At 46.6% G+C, this 22,061-nt stretch overlaps 1 protein-coding gene across 3 annotated transcripts in view; it reads left to right on the top strand.

The window, feature by feature from the left end:
• Positions 1–22,061, top strand: part of LOC140384763 (uncharacterized) — a 127,864-nt gene that overhangs the window by 50,933 nt on the left and 54,870 nt on the right. For all 3 annotated transcript variants that reach the window (XM_072466760.1, XM_072466761.1, XM_072466759.1), the window contains exons 11-14: positions 8,574–8,689; positions 9,382–9,499; positions 12,699–12,790; positions 16,202–16,346. In XM_072466760.1, the coding sequence (XP_072322861.1) occupies positions 8,574–8,689; positions 9,382–9,499; positions 12,699–12,790; positions 16,202–16,346 (471 nt within the window). The remainder of the gene's footprint in view (positions 1–8,573; positions 8,690–9,381; positions 9,500–12,698; positions 12,791–16,201; positions 16,347–22,061) is intronic.

The raw sequence follows: 22,061 nt of genomic DNA, 5'->3' as shown, positions 1-22,061 counted from the left end.
ATTCGGTGAGTCCAGTGGTGGTGGCTACGCTGAAGATCTGCAGGCAGTTTAGACAGCACTATAGGCTGGGGGCTGGGTGAGGGGTGATGCCGATTAGGGGAAATCATGGCTTTGAGCCGGGGTGGATGGTTGCAAGGTTCCGGGTCCGGGTATGGGAAGAGAGGGGGATTAAGGAAATGACAGTTCTGTTTCTGGGAGGGGGGAGGAGGTTGTTCAATGTGTTGCGGGGTTTTTATATCTGTTGTAAATTGTGAACGTTTGTGGAATAAAAATACTTTTCAACAAATGAAATGATCAGCGGTAGATTCAATTTGTCCCACATTTCAGTTAAATTACCGAATAATCAAACAAAAAGGCAGATTATCCAATCACCACGTATTGCTGTTTATTGGATCTTGCTTTCAGCAAATTCGGAAAGGTAATCAGCCCACGTCCGCATAGGACGGCAGGGGGATCTCTCTCTTGGTGGAAAGAAACAAGTTGGTTGTCTCGCTTGAAGGGCACCAGTCTGCATCAAGCATGGGGACAGGGAAGGAGGCAGGCTTCCGTGGACTACCACAGCTGGTTCAGGGGTTAAATCTGTGCCATTGGCTTCACCTGAACCACACTCCAACCATCTCGCCAACTGAGCTAACCAATCTCCACTTTGTGCAACTGACTGCCACATTTGCTGCATTCTATCACTGCATCATGTACTCTTCCGCAGTACTGCCTTGGAGGAGCGATATAAATTGGGTTGAAGCTCAGCCATAGCAGAACGGGCTGGTGGGGCTGAATGGCCTATTCCTGCTCCAATGTCTAATGTTCTCGTGTTCTGTTCAGATCCTTTGATCAATAGATCGGAATGTTTAGGGAACCCATGACAAGAATAATCCCAGTAGAGTTCAATTCCTGTCCCGATTATTGTTTTCATCAGTAGGGGCCTGAAATGGCCAACAGTGAATATCGTCACCTGGGGGGGGGGTTGGATGGTTAATTTCCTTGCTGAATTTGGTGAACTGTCGAATGATTTTGCCAAGGAGCTGATTTTGCTTTGGTAAACTCACCGATTGTGACATCAGGAAGGAATTTGGGGAGCCCTCTTCACGGTCCCCTAACCGGGAGAGAGGTTCACGATCCCTCTTCACGGTCCCCTAACCGGGAGAGAGGTTCACGATCCCTCTTCACAGTCCCCTAACCGGGAGAGAGGTTCACGATCCCTCTTCACGGTCCCCTAACCGGGAGAGAGGTTCATGATCCCTCTTAACGGTCCCCTAACCGGGAGAGAGGTTCACGATCCCTCTTCACGGTCCCCTAACCGGGAGAGAGGTTCACGATCCCTCTTCACGGTCCCCTAACCGGGAGAGAGGTTCACGATCCCTCTTCACGGTCCCCTAACCGGGAGAGAGGTTCACGATCCCTCTTCACGGTCCCCTAACCGGGAGAGAGGTTCATGATCCCTCTTCACGGTCCCCTAACCGGGAGAGAGGTTCACGATCCCTCTTCACGGTCCCCTAACCGGGAGAGAGGTTCACGATCCCTCTTCACGGTCCCCTAACCGGGAGAGAGGTTCACGATCCCTCTTCACGGTCCCCTAACCGGGAGAGAGGTTCACGATCCCTCTTCACGGTCCCCTAACCGGGAGAGTGGTTCACGATGTTTCTTTTGAAATTCCTGTAACCAGGAAATGTTAATGCCGCCATACCAGGCCACAACTGAGACACTGCTAATTCTACAGATGTCTGTTGCTGGGTTTGAATGATAATATGGGGAAAATAATACCAGGGACGAGTGGGAGAATACTGGGACAATGTGCACTGCAGCAGTGAGGGCTCAAGAGAATATTTGACAGGGGTATTTAAAATAATGAAAGATTATTCCCCAATTATTTCCTAATTAATGAAAGAGCAAATAGGGAATGGCCATTTCCCCTTGAGATGAAGTAACAAACTATCTGTAGTTGAAAAGTTTTACTAAGGAAATAATGATAGATGTTCAGAGACATTTTTTATGCAGAAGGTTATTGAAGTTTGGAATGTTTTGCCACAAGGAGAAGTTGAGGCAGAGACATTTTTTTAAACAATAAAATGTGCAAACATTTGAAGCAGAGGAAGATATTGACTTGTGAAGAGAGTATGCTAACCATAGTTTTGGATTAATTCAATATTGTGCCAGCTATGATGGATCAAATTGCCGCCTTCTGTTCTGTGAACTTGGTGTTGAGAAGCACAACTTCTATTTGGATACATGATAAAATTGGAGATGTGCCAGTATAACGGCTCCATTTCCCCATGTATGCATTTAATATTGTTATGGGTCCGGGTTTACAGAACCCCAAAGTGTTTCATGGAGTTCAACCGACCTGCAACTTTTAATAGATTGTGGTGTGGGAAGCACACGGCGTATTCTCCAGGTGTGATACAGCAGAAATGGACAAGTGGTTTTTAAAACAAAACAATTTTATTCTATGTACTCAAGTTAACCTTTTAAAACAAACATTGAATATCTTAACACCCATTAGAACATAGAACATAGAACAATACAGCGCAGTACAGGCCCTTCGGCCCACGATGTTGCACCGAAACAAAAGCCATCTAACCTACACTATACCATTATCATCCATATGTTTATCCAATAAACTTTTAAATGCCCTCAATGTTGGCGGGTTCACTACTGTAGCAGGTAGGGCATTCCACGGCCTCACTACTCTTTGCGTAAAGAACCTACCTCTGACCTCTGTCCTATATCTATTACCCCTCAGTTTAAAATTATGTCCCCTCGTGCCAGCCATATCCATCCGCGGGAGAAGGCTCTCACTGTCCACCCTATCCAACCCCCTGATCATTTTGTATGCCTCTATTAAGTCTCCTCTTAACCTTCTTCTCTCCAACGAAAACAACCTCAAGTCCATCAGCCTTTCCTCATAAGATTTTCCCTCCATACCAGGCAACATCCTGGTAAATCTCCTCTGCACCCGTTCCAAAGCCTCCACGTCCTTCCTATAATGCGGTGACCAGAACTGTACGCAATACTCCAAATGCGGCCGTACCAGAGTTCTGTACAGCTGCAACATGACCTCCTGACTCCGGAACTCAATCCCTCTACCAATAAAGGCCAACACTCCATAGGCCTTCTTCACCACCCTATCAACCTGGGTGGCAACTTTCAGGGATCTATGTACATGGACACCTAGATCCCTCTGCTCATCCACACTTTCAAGAACTTTTCCATTAGCCAAATATTCCACATTCCTGTTTTTCCTTCCAAAGTGAATCACCTCACACTTCTCTACATTAAACTCCATTTGCCACCGCTCAGCCCAGCACTGCAGCTTATCTACATCCCTCTGTAACCTGCTACTTCCTTCCACACTATCGACAACACCACCGACTTTAGTATCGTCTGCAAATTTACTCACCCACCCTTCTGCGCCTTCCTCTAGGTCATTGATAAAAATGACAAACAGCAACGGCCCCAGAACAGATCCTTGTGGTACTCCACTTGTGACAGAACTCCATTCTGAACATTTCCCATCAACCACCACTCTCTGTCTTCTTTCAGCTAGCCAATTTCTGATCCACATCTCTAAATCACCCTCAATCCCCAGCCTCCATATTTTCTGCAATAGCCTACCGTGGGGAACCTTATCAAACGCTTTGCTGAAATCCATATACACCACATCAACTGCTCTACCCTCGTCTACCTGTTCAGTCACCTTCTCAAAGAACTCGATAAGGTTTGTGAGGCATGACCTACCCTTCAGAAAGCCATGCTGACTATCCCTGATCGTATTATACCTATCTAGATGATTATAAATCTTGTCTCTTATAATCCCCTCCAAGACTTTAGCCACTACAGACGTGAGGCTCACCGGTCTATAGTTGCCGGGGTTGTCTCTGCTCCCCTTTTTGAACAAAGGGACCACATTTGCTATCCTCCAGTCCTCTGGCACTATTCCTGTATCCAATGATGCCATAAAAATCAAAGCCAATGGTCCAGCAATCTCATCCCTGGCCTCCCAGAGAATCCTAGGATAAATCCCATCAGGTCCCGGGGACTTATCTATTTTCAGCCTGTCCAGAATTGCCAACACCTCTTCCCTACGTACCTCAATGCCATCTAATCTATTTACCTGGAGCTCAGCATTCTCCTCCACAACATTATCTTTTTCCTGAGTGAATACTGACGAAAAATATTCATTTAGTATCTCGCCTATCTCTTCAGACTCTACACACAACTTCCCATCCCTGTCCTTGACTGGTCCTACTCTGTCCCTAGTCATTCGCTTATTCCTGACATACCTATAGAAAGCTTTTGGGTTTTCCTTGATCCTTCCTGCCAAATACTTCTCATGTCCCCTCCTTGCTCGTCTTAGCTCTCTCTTTAGATCCTTCCTCGCTACCTTGTAACTATCTATCGCCCCAACTGAAACTTCACACCTCATCTTCACATAGGCCTCCTTCTTCCTCTTAACAAGAGATTCCACTTCTTTGGTAAACCACGGTTCCCTCGCTCGGCACCTTCCTCCCCGCCTGACCGGTACATACTTATCAAGAACACGCAGTAGCTGATCCTTGAACAAGCTCCACTTATCCAGTGTGTCCAACACTTGCAGCCTACTTCTCCACCTTATCCCCCCCAAGTCACGTCTAATGGCATCATAATTTCCCTTCCCCCAGCTATAACTCTTACCCTGCGGTGTATACTTATCCCTTTCCATCCTTAACGTAAACGTCACCGAATTGTGGTCACTGTCCCCAAAGTGCTCACCTACCTCCAAATCCAACACCTGGCCTGGTTCATTACCCAAAACCAAATCCAATGTGGCCTCGCCTCTTGTTGGCCTGTCAACAAACTGTGTCAGGAAACCCTCCTGCACACACTGTACAAAAAACGACCCATCTAATGTACTCGAACTATATCCTTTCCAGTCAATATTTGGAAAGTTAAAGTCTCCCATAATAACTACCCTGTTACTTTCGCTCTTATCCAGGATCATCCTCGCCATCCTTTCCTCTACATCCCTAGAAGTATTTGGAGGCCTATAGAAAACTCCCAACAGGGTGACCTCTCCTTTCCTGTTTCTAACCTCAGCCCATACTACCTCGGAAGATGAGTCCCCATCTAGCATCCTCTCCGCCACCGTAATACTGCTCTTGACTAGCAGCGCCACACCTCCCCCTCTTTTGCCTCCTTCTCTGAGCTTACTAAAACACCTAAACCCCGGAACCTGCAACATCCATTCCTGTCCCTGCTCTATCCATGTCTCCGAAATGGCCACAACATCGAAGTCCCAGGTACCAACCCTTGCTGCCAGTTCCCCTACCTTATTTCGTATACTCCTGGCATTGAAGTAGACACACTTCAAACCACCTACCTGAACACTGGCCCCCTCCTGCGACGTCAAATCTGAGCTCCTGACCTCTATACTCTCATTCTCCTTTACCCTAAAACTACAATCCAGGTTCCCATGCCCCTGCTGCATTAGTTTAAACCCCCCCAAAGAGCACTAACAAATCTCCCCCCCAGGATATTTGTGCCCCGCAGGTTCAGATGTAGACCATCCTGTCTGTAGAGGTCCCACCTTCCCCAGAAAGAGCCCCAGTTATCCAGAAATCTGAATCCCTCCCGCCTGCACCATCCCTGTAGCCACGTGTTTAATTGCTCTCTCTCCCTATTCCTCATCTCACTATCACGTGGCACGGGCAACAACCCAGAGATAACAACTCTGTTTGTTCTAGTTCTGAGCTTCCATCCTAGCTCCCTGAAAGCCTGCCTGACATCCTTATCCCCTTTCCTACCTATGTCGTTAGTGCCAATGTGGACCACGACTTGGGGCTGCTCCCCCTCCCCCTTAAGGACCCGGAAAACACGATCCGAGACATCACGTACCCTTGCACCTGGGAGGCAACATACCAAACGTGAGTCTCTCACGCTCCCACAAAATCTCCTATCTGTGCCCCTGACTATAGAGTCCCCAATTACTAATGCTCTGCTCCTCTCCCCCTTTCCCTTCTGAGCAACAGGGACAGACTCCGTGCCAGAGGCCCGTACCCCATGGCTTACCCCTGGTAAGTCCCCCCCCCCCACAAGTATCCAAAGCGGTATACTTGTTTCTCAGGGGAACGACCGCAGGGGATCCCTGCACTGACTGTTTTTTCCCCGTCCCTCTTACAGTTACCCATCTATCTCCAATCTTTGGTGTAACTAATTCCCTGAAGCTGCTATCTATGACCCCCTCTGCCTCCCGAATGATCCGAAGTTCTTCCAACTCCAGCTCCAGTTCCCTAACTCGGTCTTGGAGGAGCTGGAGATGGCAGCACTTCCTGCAGGTAAAATCAGCAGGGACACTAACGGCATCCCTCACCTCAAACATCCTGCAGGAGGACATTGCACTCCCTTCCCTGCCATTCCTCTAACTTTCTACCAAGATCTGGCTAACAACTAAATTAAATTTGTTTATATATATATAAAAAAATTATTAATAACAATAATAAAATATGGTACTTACCTCACACCAAAGGGTTTTATTATTAGGTTAGAGGAGGAGGCCGGGTGGGAGACACTACACGTGTAGTGTCTCGGGTTTCCTCTCCACCAGAATTTATTGGTGAGGGTCTTCCCAGAAGTCCGCGGGTCGACTTCCTGTTCCCACCTTAAACACTAGAATTTTAAAAAAAAATTTAAAGGAGAAACTTACCTCCCAGAAATCACTTCCGCACTGCCCCCGCTGAAATGGACTAGCCTGCTCCGCTCCTGCTGAAATCGACTTGGCCTGCAAGGTAAGTAAGTTGTTAATCTGTACTCACCTCACCAAAGACAGCGACCGTTTAAATGGTCCCCTCTGCCTCGCAGCCCCCGCGCTTTTTCAAAATTCCCGCGCTGATTCTAAGGTCCCAGCTCTCACTCCCGAACTCAACAGCTGACCTGCAAGGTAAGCAAGTTAATCTGTACTCACCTCACCACAGACAGCGACCTTTTAAATGGTCCCCTCTGCCTCGCAGCCCCCGCGCTTTTTCAAAATTCCCGCGCTGATTCTAAGGTCCCAGCTCTCACTCCCGAACTCAACAGCTGACCTGCAAGGTAAGCAAGTTAATCTGTACTCACTTCACCACAGACAGCGACCTTTTAAATGACCTGAAATTACTTCAAAGATAACCCCAAAAGACTACAACACTAAATAATCCTTCAAACTGTTCCTTTAAACATCCAAAAGACTTATAACCTTCAAAAATAGGAGCACATTAGGTTACATTCAATATATTTATAGTCTTTGGTTTGCAGACATCACCAGAACAGCTCTGTGTTTCTTCCTGCAGCTCACAGCAAAACACACAGACACTCCCAGCTGCTTTCTCAAACTGAAACTCAAAAAGCAGAAGTGAGCTCAGCTCCCCCCACCCTCTGACATCACTTCAGTAATATGATCAGCTCCATTTCTTAAAGGTACATTGCATAAACATCCATTTCTTACAGGTACTCTCACATGACAATATGATAAATGCAAAGTTAATATTGCCAGCGGCTACTCCTATCGGTGATTAATTGTTAATTTTCGCTTATAGCTTGCCTGTTTTGATTGGTCACGTATGTGGTAAATTTCAGTCATTCTTATCAATTATTTTATAGCCTGCTTGCTCTTTAAAATATCTTTTGGTCCTGCAGTTGATTTGTAACTTTGTGAATGATCAGATCTGTGTTTGTCCACCATGGTGAATAAAGTACAGGCAGAATGTGTTCATACAAGTAGCACCTCTGGTAATTCATGTATTGGCCCGTGTCATCTGTGAAGTTAACATTGCAAATGAGAATTAAATTGAAATAGGTAAGAACTCGTAAGAATAACCGCATTAAGTAAAGAAAATGAGGTATGAAAGTCAGAACCAACTCATTCCTTTCTGGGTTCTGAGTTAGAGGAGGTTAGGTTATTAACATTGCGCACCACTGTGTGATGTAATCCTGATTGCAGTGTTACAACTCATTCTAGCATTACAGAATGTCGGTGTTCAATACACAAGAGGCAAGAAGGAAAAAATAACACATACACGGTGCTCACTATTTGTTTTGCATGGTACGGCATTGTATTTCCAACAGTTTAGCTAAAGTCCCTTTGGAAAATACGATAAATGCATCAAATGCCAATAACGTTCTATTATTTATCTGCCGCCAACATAACAACATAATTATGAGAATATCTCCATACATTTTACATTCAAAAAAGAAATTATTTGCTGCTGAGTTAAATGATAAATTCAATAATTTTTGATTGTTCCGTTGGTGTTAATGGGATTGTTAAGATGTTTTTTAAAATTCTGTTACGGGATGTGGTCAGCGCAGCATTTATTGCCCATTCCTCGTTGCCCTTCAGACGGTGGGGGTGAGTTGCCTTCTTGAACCGCTGTAGTCCCTGATGTGTAGGTACACCCACTGTGCTGTTAGGGAGGGAGATCCAGGATGTTGCCCCAGCGACAGTGAAGGAACAACGATATATTTCCAAGTCAGGATGGTGAGTGATTTGGAGGGGAACCTCCAGGTGGTGGGGTTCCCAGGTATCTGATGTGTAATCAGTATGCTTATTTTCATTCTCTTTAAAGAGCAACTGAAACTTAAAACGGAAGATGCTGTAAAATCGGAGGCCAAATTCTTGAAAATGAAAGCTTGGTCCAAATCCAGAATCAGGCAGGCTGAAGGAGATTTAAGGAATGCAATGGTATGTGTAAATATAAACCTCTGATATATGGTGACCATCTGTAAAAGGGTCCATCTTTCTTTTATTTAAGTGGAATGAAAATGCAAGGACATACTCTCATAATGAAAGCAGGATAATTGTGATGGCATCTTTTGTTTCATGAACAGTTAAAATCTCCTGCCTTGCATTGGGTGCCATGAGAGCTTTTCTGCTTTGACTTCTGTGCAGTCTTCTATCTCAGCTCAACTATGTGAGGAGTACTTCTGAGTGATGGTCAGAAGAACTGAATCTCTGTACAGCCTTTGCATTGAATGACATGGAATGTACAGTCCACCAACAAGCTATTCAACCCAACTAAATGATGCCACCTATCCACACGAGCAAGGTCCCACTCTGTCTAACCCCATCGGCACATCCTTTTCTTGTGTTCATCTTCCATCCCTCAGAAATGTGCCAAAAGCTGGATTCCCTGGTTTTGTAGAATTGCAGGCATTGACTGATTCGCTACTAGTCTTTTCTAACTAGGAAATGATGTGGAATTGAGATGAACGTGCAAAAGAAAGTGAATTAAAAAATGAAAGTGTGATGTAGAAAGCACGTGTCAAAATTAACCACAGAATATTCTGGCTCCTTTTTTAATTTGAATTGGCATTTATGTTGTTCATAAAAATAAATCCCATTGCTTTAATTAAAGTAATTTTTATTTTCATTAGACTGGAAGTTCTCACCAGGAGCAAATTGTCCTCAAACACCGAGTTGCTGAACTGGAGGAGGAGAAAGGGAAATTGGAACAAAAAACAATTGATCTTGACAAGTTGAGAGCACAAAATGGTACATGCAGCGATTGGTTTTAATTATTTGAAATTAAATGAAATGAAAATCGCTTATTGCCACAAGTAGGCTTCAAATGAAGTTACTGTGAAAAGCCCCTAGTCGCCACATTCCAGCGCCTGTTCAGGGAGGCTGGGATGGGAATTGAACCGTGCTGCTGGCCTGCATGGTCTGCTTTCAAAGCCAGCGATTTAGCCCTGTGCTAAACCAGCCCCTGTGTCCTTTTGTGTTCTTTTGTTGTTATTGAGATATCCTGAATCTCAATAGGAGATACCTTTATTGAGGTAACTCAGGGTCCTGAATCTCAATAAAGGAAACTATGATGGGATGACGCACGAGTTGGCTATGACGGACTGGGAAATATTACTGAAAAGAAGGACAGTGGACAGGAAATGGCAGGCATTCAAGGAGCAGATACGTGAATCCAAAAGTTGTTCATTCCCATTTGGCGCAAGAGTAGACAGGGAACTGTGGCCAAACCATGGCTTTACAAGGGAAATTAGAGAGAGTATTAGATTCAAAGAAGAGGCATACAAATTAACAAGAAAAAGCAATAGACCTGAGGATTGGGAACAGTTTAAAATTGGCAAACCAAGGGATTGATTAAGAAGGGGAAAATAGAGTTTGGATGTAAGCTAGCGGGAAACATAAAAACTGACTAAAAGTTTCTATAGGTATGTAAAGAGAAAAGTTTTGATAAAAATGAATGTCAGAAACAGGGGAATTCGTAATAGGGAACAAAGAATTGGCGGAGGAACTAACTTCATACTTTGCTTCTGTCTTCACAAAGGAAGACATGAATAATGTACCGGGAGTTCTGAGAAAGACCAGTTTTAGTGGGGAGTTGGAGGAAATCCGTATTAGTAGAGAAATGGTTTCGGGGAAATTGAAGGGATTAAATAAAGGCTGATAAATCTTGATCCGAGGGAACTTAAGGAAGGGACCCTAGAAATAGCACATCCATTGGCGTTCATTTTCCACAATTCTTTGGACATTTATAATAACCTTTATTAGTGTCACAAATAGGCTGACACTAACACTGCAATGAAGTTACTGTGAAAAGCCCCCAGTCACCACGTTCTAGTGCCTGTTCGTGTACACAGAGAGAGAATTCAGAATGTCCAATTCACCGAACAAGCACATCTTTGGACTGTGGGAGGAAACCCACGCAGACACGGGGAGAACGTGCAGACTCCACACAGACAGTGACCCAAGCCGGGAATCGAACCTGGGACCCTGGCACTGTGATGCAACAGTGATAACCACTGTGCTACCGTGCCACCCGCATTGGAATGATTCCTACAGATTGGAGGGTAGCTAATGTAACCCCGCTATTCAAAAAAGGACGTAGAGAGAAAATGGGGAACTATAGACCAGTGAGCCTAACGTCAGTAGTGGGGAAGTTGCTGGAGTCCATTATCAAGGATTCTGTAACACAGCATTTGGAATGCAGTGGTGTAATCAGGCAGTCAGCATGGATTAACAAAAAGGAAATCATGCTTGACAAATCTGCTGGAATTCTTTGAGGATATAACTGGTAGAGTTGACCAGGGAGCACTAGTGGATGTGTTTAATTTTGATTTTCAGAAAATTTTCGACAAGGTCTCACATAGCAGATTAATGTGTAAAGTTATGGGATTGCGGGTTGTGTCTTGAGATGGATAGAAACCTGGTTAGCAGACAGGCAGTGAGGAGTTGGAATAAATGGGTCTTTTTCTAAATGGCAGGCAGTGACAAGTGGAGTACCGCAGGGATCTGTGCCAGGACCCAGGGCAGCACGGTAGCACAAGTGGATAGCTCTGTGGCTTCACCGCGCCATGGTCCCAGGTTCGATTCCCCGCTGGGTCACTGTCTGTGCGGAGTCTGCATGTTCTCCCCGTGTCTGCGTGGGTTTCCTCCGGGTGCTCCGGTTTCCTCCCACAGTCCAAAGATTTGCAGGATTAGATGGATTGGCCATGATAAATTGCCCTTAGTGACCAAAAAGGTTAGGAGGGGATAGGGTGGAAGTGAGGCTTAAAGTGGGTCGGTGCAGACTTGATGGGCTGAATGACCTCCTTCTGCACTGCATGTTCTATGACCCCAACTGTTCCCATTATATATTAATGATTTGGACGAGGGAACTAAATCTTAAAATTCGCAGATGATACAAAGTTGGGTGGGAGGGTGAGCTGTGAGCAGGATGCAGAGATGCTTCAGCAGGATTCGGACAGGCTGAGTGAGTGGGCTCACTTCGGTAGCAATAGGAAGGCAGATTATTATTTGAATGGGTATAAATCGAGAGAGGTGGACACTCAGCGAGACCTTGGTGTCCTCATGCATCAGTCGCTGAAAATAAGCTCACAGGTACAGCAGGCAGTAAAGAAGGCAAATGGTTGGTCTTCATTGCGAGACGATTTGAGTACAGGAATACTGCAATTGTATTGGGCATTGATGAGGCCACACCTGGAGTATTGTGCGCAGTTTTGGTGTCCTTATCTGGGGCTGTTTCGCACTGGGCTAAATCGCTGGCTTTGAAAGCAGACCAGGCCAGCAGCACGGTTCGATTCCCGTAACAGCCTCCCTGAACAGGCTCCGGAATGTGGCGACTAGGGGCTTTTCACAGTAACTTCATTTGAAGCCTACTTGTGACAATAAGCGATTTTCATTCATTTCATTATCTGAGGAAGGATGTTCTTGCTATGGAGGGAGTGCAGCGAATGTTTACCAGACTGATTCCTGGGATGGCGGTACTGACGTATGAAGAGAGATTGAATCGGTTAGAATTGTATTCGCTGGAGTTCAGAATGAGGGGAGGGGGATCCCATAGAAACCTATAAAATTCTAACGGGACTGGACAGGATAGATGCAGGAAGGATGTTCCCGATGGTGGGTGTGTCCAGAACCAGGGGTCACAGTCTGAGGATTCAGGGTGGACCATTTAGGACAGAGATGAGGAGAAATTTCTTCACCCTGAGAGTGGTCGGCCTGTGGAACTCGTTATCACAGGAACCAATTGAGGCCAAAACATTGTATGTTTTCAAGAAGCAGTTAGAGAGAGCACTTGGGGAGAACGGAATCAAAGCATATGGGGGGAAAGCGGGATCAGGCTGTTGAGTTGGATGATCAGCCATGAATGGTGGAGCAGGCTTGAAGGGCCAAATGGTCTTCTCCTGCTCCTGTTTTCTGTGTTTCAGTGAATGATGGTGCATTTTTCTTGCAGAGGTGCTTCTGGCAAAATTAGAACTGTATGAAGAGCAACAGCAGAAAATGCAAGCAGATTTGGAACAGGTGACCAAGCGGGCAATTTCCCAGGTTGGCAGACTTTGTGTTGTATATCATTTATCCATGTGCCGCTTTACAGTCTGATGATACACATTGTGAACAATCTTTAACATCCTCAAACTCTGCCAATGGATTTTTAATTGATGTGTTTTGTTTTATTATTGCTTATTTTGGATTGTTTTAAAATGGGGTTTTAAATTTGGCAAAGTTTATCCTTTGCATTATTTTGTCCCTTTGCATACCTGACTTGGTGTTTGCAGTTTAGGTGGACAGTCTGCTTCCAGGAAAGACTGTTTCAGTATCCGTTACTAACCACGCATGACCTGAAAGAGTCTGCACTGTATTGGGTTGTGCAGTATTGGAAACAGCAGAGCATTTGAAAATCCGTTTTGACGTTGCAGAGTGCTATGACTGCAGTTTGAACATTGTAGTAACATCAACTCTGAAGACCTGTTGGCAAGAATGAGAAAGTGGTACAGCTGACATTAAATACAACAATTTTCTGCAAAACAGGAAAATAAATTCGTGAAAATCGCAAGATCAATCCTGATAATAATTGCAACCATCTGTGAATTCAAGTAAAAGGTCCTGTCTATTTTTGCTCACATGAAATTTGGATTGTGAGGACTTAAATTCCCATTATATTGTTGCCAGAAAGACATCCTTCAAAATCACAATGTCATTCGTAGTAATGTTTTGAGAAACCCATCTATAAGTCGTCAGTGATAAAGACATGAAACATATATTTTTGAAGCAATAGGTAAAGTAGAAGAAGCCAATCTTCTGCACAAAGGGACTACTTGATCTATTGGGCAGACATTTATGGTCCTTGCTGAAGGAAGGGGTGGGGTGGGGTGGGGGACACATACAGTTTTGCGGGTGGTCTTACTGCTGCCCTTCTGACTGCCCCGATTGTTAATAACTGATTAATTATGTTGTGAGGGTGCACAGGTGAAGAGCATTGTTTACTGAAGTACTTTGAGTACATATAACTAGGGGACATAGGTTTAACCAGAATAGTATAACTAGAGGACAGCTGGGACGCTGGGTGTGAGGAAAGAGCAATGAGACTGAACAAAGTCAATATATTTTGGATGAGGGTTTAAACTAACATTGTGGTGGTGCGGGGGGGGGGGGGGGGGGGGGAAGGGGGAGGGGGGAGGGGGGGGGGGAAGGGGGAGGGGGGAGGGGGCGGGGGGAGGGGGCGGGGGGGAAGGGGGAGGGGGAGATGGAGATGCACAGCCAAAATTAGAAGAGACGGCAATTGAGCCAGGAAGACAAAGAAGGTATAGGCCATGTGGAAGGGAAATTAATGAGTTGCCAACTTAGAAGCATGCTGGGAAATGCTTGACTGTAGTTCAACACTGCTTTTGAATGAAAATAAGTAGGTCAGGTAACGTAAACAAAATACTGCTTAATATTCTGGTCTCGGCCCTGTTATGAAAACACATTATCCTCCGAAAGGGGCTAGTTTAGCACACTGGGCTAAATAGCTGGCTTTTAAAGCGGACCAAGGCAGGCCAGCAGCACGGTTCAATTCCCGTACCAGCCTCCCCGAATAGGCGCCGGAATGTGGCGACTAGGGGCTTTTCACAGTAACTTCATTGAAGCCTACTCGTGACAAGCGATTTTCATTTCATTTCATTTTAAGATAACAAAATGTGTACTCGAGTTGTTTTTAGCCAAGGGCAAGAACATACGGACTACGTATTTCATCTTACGTACTTTCCAAAGTCTATTTAATATAAACATGGCTGTTTACTTCAAGCTGTTATTCCAGACTATAAAAATATGCTGTCTTCAATCGAATCTCAGAGTGCAGTGCACTGGCTATGCAGCTGGAACACTCCGCAAATATATTTGTGTAAATAAATTTCCTTAAATCGAACCTTGAGGAGTTTAATGAGTGGACAAATGAATGGCACGTGCAGTTAATTGATTAATGAATTATACGAAAATTGGTGAAGTGATAAACAGTGAGGAGGATAACCTTATTTTACAAGAGGATATAGATGGACTGGTCAGATGGGCTGATCAGTGGCAAATGGAGTTCAATCCGGATAAGTGTGAGGTGATGCACTAGGGCAGGACAAACAAAGTAAGGGAATACATGATAAGCCCTGGGAAGCACCGAGGATCATGTGCATGTACACTGGTCCCTTAAAGTAGCAGGGCAGGCGGATAAAGTGGTTGAGGCATATGGTATACTTGCATTTATTAGCCGAGATACAATGTTTAAGAGCAGCAAGTTATGCTGGTGCTGTATAAAACATTTGTTAGGCCACGGCTAGAGTATTGTGTGTAGTTCTGGAATTCACATGTGATAGTACAGGATAATGTCCAGAGGAGATTTACTACGATGTTGTTTGGGCTGGAGAGTTTTAGTTATGAAGAGAGATTGAATAGACTGGAGTTGTATAAAATTGAGTTTGAAAGCTCCTGGCTATTCGAGACAAAAGGAACACTGAAAGGAGAGTTGGAAAACCTGGAGGTGGATCTTGTTGAAAAGAGTTGAGGGAAAACATTGTTTGAAAGAAGATTCTAAGGCATGTGTGATTGTGAGTGAAGTTTACAAACACTCGGAATGGGGGGGTGGTGGTAGAAGCTAGAGTCCAGTGAGTCCAGATGGTTCACGGTGCCAGAGTGGCACCCAGGTGGCACTGTCAGAGTGCCCAGTTGCCACTGAGATGGCAGGCTGGCAGTGCCAGGTGCCTGGGTGGCATCAGCAGTGCCAGGGTGCTACCCTGTCCACAGGCTAGCCACACGTGGGCCTCCGATCGCCTGGGAGACCCCCCACACGCCTTTCTACCTAGCAAAGGGACTTTGCTTGTAATTCCAATCCTGGTCCCTGCTGCCACTGAGGCTGGTGGGACAACAGCGCTTCCGGCCTATCAGATTTGTGGGCAGCTCTCTGTGTGCGACTTGTGTCTCAGTGCGGGGCGGAAGTACTGTCTCCTGCGATTAACACTGCTTGGAGTATGAACTGGCTGTGGGGCTGCTCTGATCTGTGTGGTGAGTTCCCTGCTCACTCTTCAGGTGGTTGGGTCGGAAATCCCATCATCCACAAAGTCCTGTCTGTTAGTTTTAAAATAATTGACTTATAATGCTACCTGGAAACTGCTGAATACTCACTCGTTACATCATTTTCAGTAGCAAATAATTGAGGACCGGATACTTTATGAATAATTAACTTTGGAAAGGAAAGTAACTTTATAGCAGGAGGCCATTCCCTTCATCGCAGTCCCAGTTTTGCTGCGTTACTTTGAACCTGTTTGATCCGTTTGATGCACCGTTAACCCAATATGGCTGAGAGGCAAATGGCTGCAATTATTGCTCTTTTATCTAATGGTCACATGTTCCCAATCTAATGACACGAGCAAGAATTTGTAATTATCCAATTAGTCTTGCGGCTGACTGCACATTTGTGTAATGCCCCTGTAGACGAGCGAATCTGGCAGTGCCGAAGAACTGCAGAGTCGTTTGCTTGAGTGGCAAGAGATGGTTTCTGAATCAGCACGGGGCCAGGCCAAGGAGGAGAGGGCTGTCATGGAATTACGGATGACACAAATTGAGGAAGAAAGGGAAGGTAAATTATGCAGCTCTCTGCTTCTCCATTTGAGAAAATTCTGTATTTTTTAAGTGTGAGCAACCTGACAGATAAGTGATTTGAGTGAATGTTGTGATTCAGTTACATTCCAGGTTCTAGTTTCTTTTGTTAATTCTGATTGAGGCAGAGAATGTTTGGAGCGATTTGAACCAGAATTTAGATGACCTTGTACTTTAAAAACTATAAGGTGAAGTGTTCGATCCATCAGCTGTTCCCATGCAAAGTTTTCAGATCTCTTCAATCCCAGCAGAGAGTTGTCGACTGTAGACTTATTTCTGGAGGTTTCATTGCGTAACATCCAGCCTCCAGCTACCCCACCCTAACCACTCCTTCATTGGCCTCATCCAACACGGCAACCCTCGCAACATCTGCCTTTCCCCAACAATTGGAGAAGTTACAGGCTCTTCTTTACCTCATTGGATCATTCTTCACTTGAGTCAAGCAGCCTATGTTTCCTCATCCTCACAACATTTTTATAACTGCTAAATGCAGGTATTAAACCGGTTATTTAATGCTACTTTGATTTTTCTACTGTCTTACTTGGAGCCATGTCCCGGAGATTAATTTTTAATTCTTGGAGAAGCCAGAACAGTCTTGGACAGTCGGCAGAGAGGTGCTTTGTAGTACCAGCTAATAAGTTACAGCCGATAAAACAAAAAAAAGTGACAAAAACTAATAAGCAAAATTCTTCAATAAGTCTTCTGTTTGGAATGCAATTAGGGTGACCTTAAAGACCGGGATAAGAGCCATGATCATTCCAACACATTACCTTTCATCGTTCGATTGACTTGTGTGATTGAGCTCACTCATCATTGCTGTATTTGATGCTTGCACTGTCTGCTAATGGCCATCTAGTTCCCTGTCCCTAAAGTATGCCCTACATTTAGAAAGAGAGAGCTGAATGAACAAAAAAAAATGTCCAATTTTAAAAGTCCTTGGGCGGGATTCTCCTGCACTTGGCACGCTGGCCCGACGGCGGCGCCAAGAACGGCGCGAACCACTCCAGCGTCGGGCCAACCGGAAGTTGCGGAATCCTCCGCACTTCCGGGAGCTAAGCCGGCGGCAGAGGTGTTGGTGCCGCGCCATCCGGTGCTGAAGAGTGCTGAGTTGGCGCATGCGCATAATCGCCGCCGTGGTTCCGCGCATGCGCAGACCAGCCGGCGTGTTCTTGCGCATGCGCAGGGGGGTTCTTCTCAGCGCCGGCCATGGCGGAGCCCTACAGAGGCCGGCGCGGAAGGAAGGAGGGCCCCCACAGTACAGGCCCACCCGCTGATCGGTGGGCCCCAATCGCGGGCCAGGCCACCGTGGGGGCCGCCCTCAGGGCCAGATCCTCCCTCGCCTCCCCGAGGACGCCACTAGACGGCCTACCAGCCAGGTCCCGCCGTGTGGGATCATGTCCATTTCGCGCTGGCGGGACTGGCCAGGAATTGATGGCCGCTTGGCCCATCGGGGCCCGGAGAATTGCCGAGGGGGCCGCTGCCATCGGCCCCTAACCGGCGTGGTGTAAACCCCGCCCGCTCGCAAGCTGGTGCCAGAGAATATGGCAGCCGGCGGCGGGGCGGGATTCACGCCGCCCCCCGGGAATTCTCCGACCCGGCGGGGGGGGGGGGGGGTCAGAAAATCCCGCCCCTTGTATAAGGGATATTCACAGCGATACGGTATTAATAAAGGAATAAACTTAATGGCTGAAAAAGTGTGTAAATTGCATTACTGTGACTGCATTTACACTGCAGCTGCACCTCGGGTCCAATCTGACGCTAGGATAAAATTCCCTGGGTGAGACTGACTTTGCTTAACTCTGCTGCCACGTTAGGGCCTGATTCCTCCTTGAATTAAAGCTTCTAAGTTATACTGACAGTGCACTTGAATTCGGCATTTTGCAGGTAAGGACACTTGGGAATATGCTACAAACAGAACTGTCCAAATTACTTTGTTCCTTTGAATCATTAGTCATTTGAACTTGAAGAATGCATTGGTCCAAACACATGCTTTTTTCCACTAATTGCTGCTTAGATTTTATTTTATGTCCTGTCTACCAGTTCTGTTTCCATGAAAACTGCTGCCACCGTGACTGCAAAAGCTCCATTAATGCACGACATTGTGACACAAAACCAGTCATGGATTAACTCACTGGAAAATACAGTTTTACTGAGAATACATTTTGCCAATCTGTTTTAGATTTTGTCACTTAGGGATATATTTTATCATAAAAACACAACCTGATGGTAATCTTCATTGACAAGATGCAGAGCTGGGCTGAGAAATGGCAGATGGAATTCAACTGTGATAAATGTGAAGTGATTGATTTTGGAAGGTCGAATTTGAATGCTGAATACAGGGTTAAAGGCAGGATTCTTGGAAGTGTGGAGGAACAGAGGGATCTTGGGGTCCACGTACATAGATCCCTCAAAGTTGCCACCCAGGTTGATAGGGTTGTTAAGAAGGTGTATGGTGTGTTGGTTTTCATTAACAGGGGATTGAGTTTAAGAGCCGTGAGGTTTTGCTGCAGCTTTATAAAACCCTGGTTAGACCACACTTGGAATATTGTGTCCAGTTCTGGTCGCCTCATTATAGTAAGGATGTGGATGCTTTGGAGAGGGTACAAAGGAGATTTACCAGGATGCTGCCTGGACTGGAGGGCATGTCTTATGAAAAAAGGTTGAGGGAGCTAGGGCTTTTCTCACTGGAGCGAAGAAGGCAGAGAGGTGGCTTGATAGAGGTGTACAAGGTGATGAGAGGCATGGATAGAGTGGATAGCCAGAGACTTTTCCCCAGGGCGGAAATGGCTGCCACGAGGGGACATAATTTTAAGGTGATTGGAGGAAGGTATAGGGAGATGTCAGAGGTAGGTTCTTTACACAGAGAGTGGTGGGTGTGTGGAATGCACTGTCAGCAGAGGTGGTGGAGTCAGAGTCATTCGGGACATTTAAGTGACTCTTAGACAGGCACATGGACAGCAATAAATTGAAGAGGTTTGAGTTAGGTTGATCTTAGATTAGGATAAGTGGTCGGCAGAACTTCGAGAGCCGAAGGGCCTGTACTGTGCTGTACTGTTCTATGTTCATATATTTAGCTAATATTAAAAAGTAAAGGTAAAGTCGCCATAGTCCGAGATGACTATCGGCTGTTTTCCCCCTTTGAGGGGGCGAGCTGACTGGTGGTGGTTTAACCTGAGGGTCACCGCACCTCCGGCGAGGGGCAAGGTTGAGAAGACGGGACCTTCATGAATAACCTCAGCCGGTACGGGGAATTGAACCCACGCTGCTGCCTCGCTCTGCATCACCCCCCAGCCCCCCAGCCCGGTACGGGGACTGAACCCACGCTGCTGCCTCGCTCTGCATCACCCCCCAGCCCGGTACGGGGACTGAACCCACGCTGCTGCCTCGCTCTGCATCACCACCCAGCCCGGTACGGGGATTGAACCCACGCTGCTGTCCCCGCTCTGCATCACCACCCAGACCCCCAGCCCGGTACGGGGATTGAACCCACGCTGCTGTCCCCGCTCTGCATCACCACCCAGACCTCCAGCCCGGTACGGGGAATTGAACCCACGCTGCTGCCTCGCTCTGCATCACCACCCAGACCTCCAGCCCGGTACGGGGACTGAACCCACGCTGCTGCCTCGCTCTGCATCACCACCCAGACCTCCAGCCCGGTACGGGGACTGAACCCACGCTGCTGCCTCGCTCTGCATCAGCCCCCAGCCCGGTACGGGGACTGAACCCACGCTGCTGCCTCGCTCTGCATCACCCCCCAGCCCGGTACGGGGACTGAACCCACGCTGCTGCCTCGCTCTGCATCACCCCCCCCGCCCGGTACGGGGACTGAACACACGCTGCTGCCTCGCTCTGCATCAGCCCCCAGCCCGGTACGGGGACTGAACCCACGCTGCTGCCTCGCTCTGCATCACCCCCCAGCCCGGTACGGGGACTGAACCCACGCTGCTGCCTCGCTCTGCATCACCCCCCCAGCCCCCCAGCCCGGTACGGGGACTGAACCCACGCTGCTGCCTCGCTCTGCATCACCCCCCAGCCCGGTACGGGGACTGAACCCACGCTGCTGCCTCGCTCTGCATCACCCCCCCAGCCACCCAGCCCGGTACGGGGACTGAACCCACGCTGCTGCCTCGCTCTGCATCACCACCCAGCCCCCCAGCCCGGTACGGGGACTGAACCCACGCTGCTGCCTCGCTCTGCATCACCCCCCAGCCCCCCAGCCCGGTACGGGGACTGAACCCACGCTGCTGCCTCGCTCTGCATCACCCCCCAGCCCCCCAGCCCGGTACGGGGACTGAACCCACATTGCTGCCTCACTCTGCATCACCCCCCAGCCCCCCAGCCCGGTACAGGGATTGAACCCACGCTGCTGCCTCGCTCTGCATCACCCCCCAGCCCCCCAGCCCCCCCCGCCCGGTATACGCTGTTGGCCTCGCTGTCCAGCCAACTGAGCTAGACCAGCCCCTTTCAGTTTATAGAAGATGACCAGCAGCATCAGCCCACACACCGGTGGGGGCAGAACGTCACTCCTTATACATTTCAAAAACCATCTGCGCAGATCAAACCTTATTTCCATTAACTGTAATTAATCTGTCTAAATTAACGAGAAAAAAAATATATTTTTACAACTTTAGTTCCATTTGCAAGTCCCAGAGTCTAATTCCAATGCCAGGCTGAGGGAATGTAATACCATACAAAACATTAATTGTTGAAAATCTAATTTCAAACTGAGGTCCTTTTTCCATTTCTTCAAACGCCATTAATGCCCAACAAGCCAGTTCCCAACTTAATGACTCTGAATTGTGGTAAGTAAAGTTCTATTGTGTTAAATAGAAAATTCTAACAAATACAAATGCTCACAAATGATGAGTCTGCAGTGATCTGATTGTAGTTATTTATCATCTTGGTGTTGATGTGCTCCCTAGTTGAGAGAGTTTCAATCATTTACACTTTTGGAAGAGTGATCTTTACTTTGACCCATTGGGGATTGGGCACCATTCCCATTGCAGATGCTACTTTTGACTATCGAAAATGCAGAATTAGGGTCTTCCACGAATATGTATTGCTGAATATTAGCAGGTGAGGTTGGTGCAATATTAAAGGTGCAGAGGATATGTCAACATGTGCTTTGATTGCATTCAAATGTTGAAAACCAAATGGAGATGTACAGTCAAAGGATTAACTTACAAGTTCCCCACAACTGTTTTAGACTGAAAAATGGCATTATTGGGTTGAAATTTGGCCATAACACAATTTAGCTTGCCTCATGCCTCTTTGTTTACTTTTTAAGTTTGGATTTTTTTTGCCTGTATTTCAAATGTACCCATGGTGAAGTGATTTAAAACTCTTGACTTGCATTTCTGAAGTAGAAATTGTGTTTTAAATTGGGGAAAGCTGATGAGTTCCCTTTCAGTTGAGCATGACTTTGTTGATATTTCTTTTTCTCCACTGTTTCCCTGATGAGCACTCAGCGACTCCATCCACTTCCCCCTCCACTGCTCACGCAATTGTGATTTGGCCAGCCATAAAGAACTTAGTTTCCCATCAGTTTTGTGCATGCAGGTTCATGTCACCTTGTCCCCTGCAGTGCACTGCAGGTTGTTTTCAGCCTTTGCAACTCCCACCTGGAAATCATCAGCAGTGCACTCGAGAAGCTGTTGTGCTGTGATGTAATTGTTACACTGAATAGCAAAGATAG

Source organism: Scyliorhinus torazame, chromosome 10 (genome assembly GCF_047496885.1).
Source record: "Scyliorhinus torazame isolate Kashiwa2021f chromosome 10, sScyTor2.1, whole genome shotgun sequence".
Lineage (NCBI taxonomy): Eukaryota > Metazoa > Chordata > Chondrichthyes > Carcharhiniformes > Scyliorhinidae > Scyliorhinus > Scyliorhinus torazame.
This window is presented reverse-complemented; position numbering and strand designations above follow the sequence as displayed.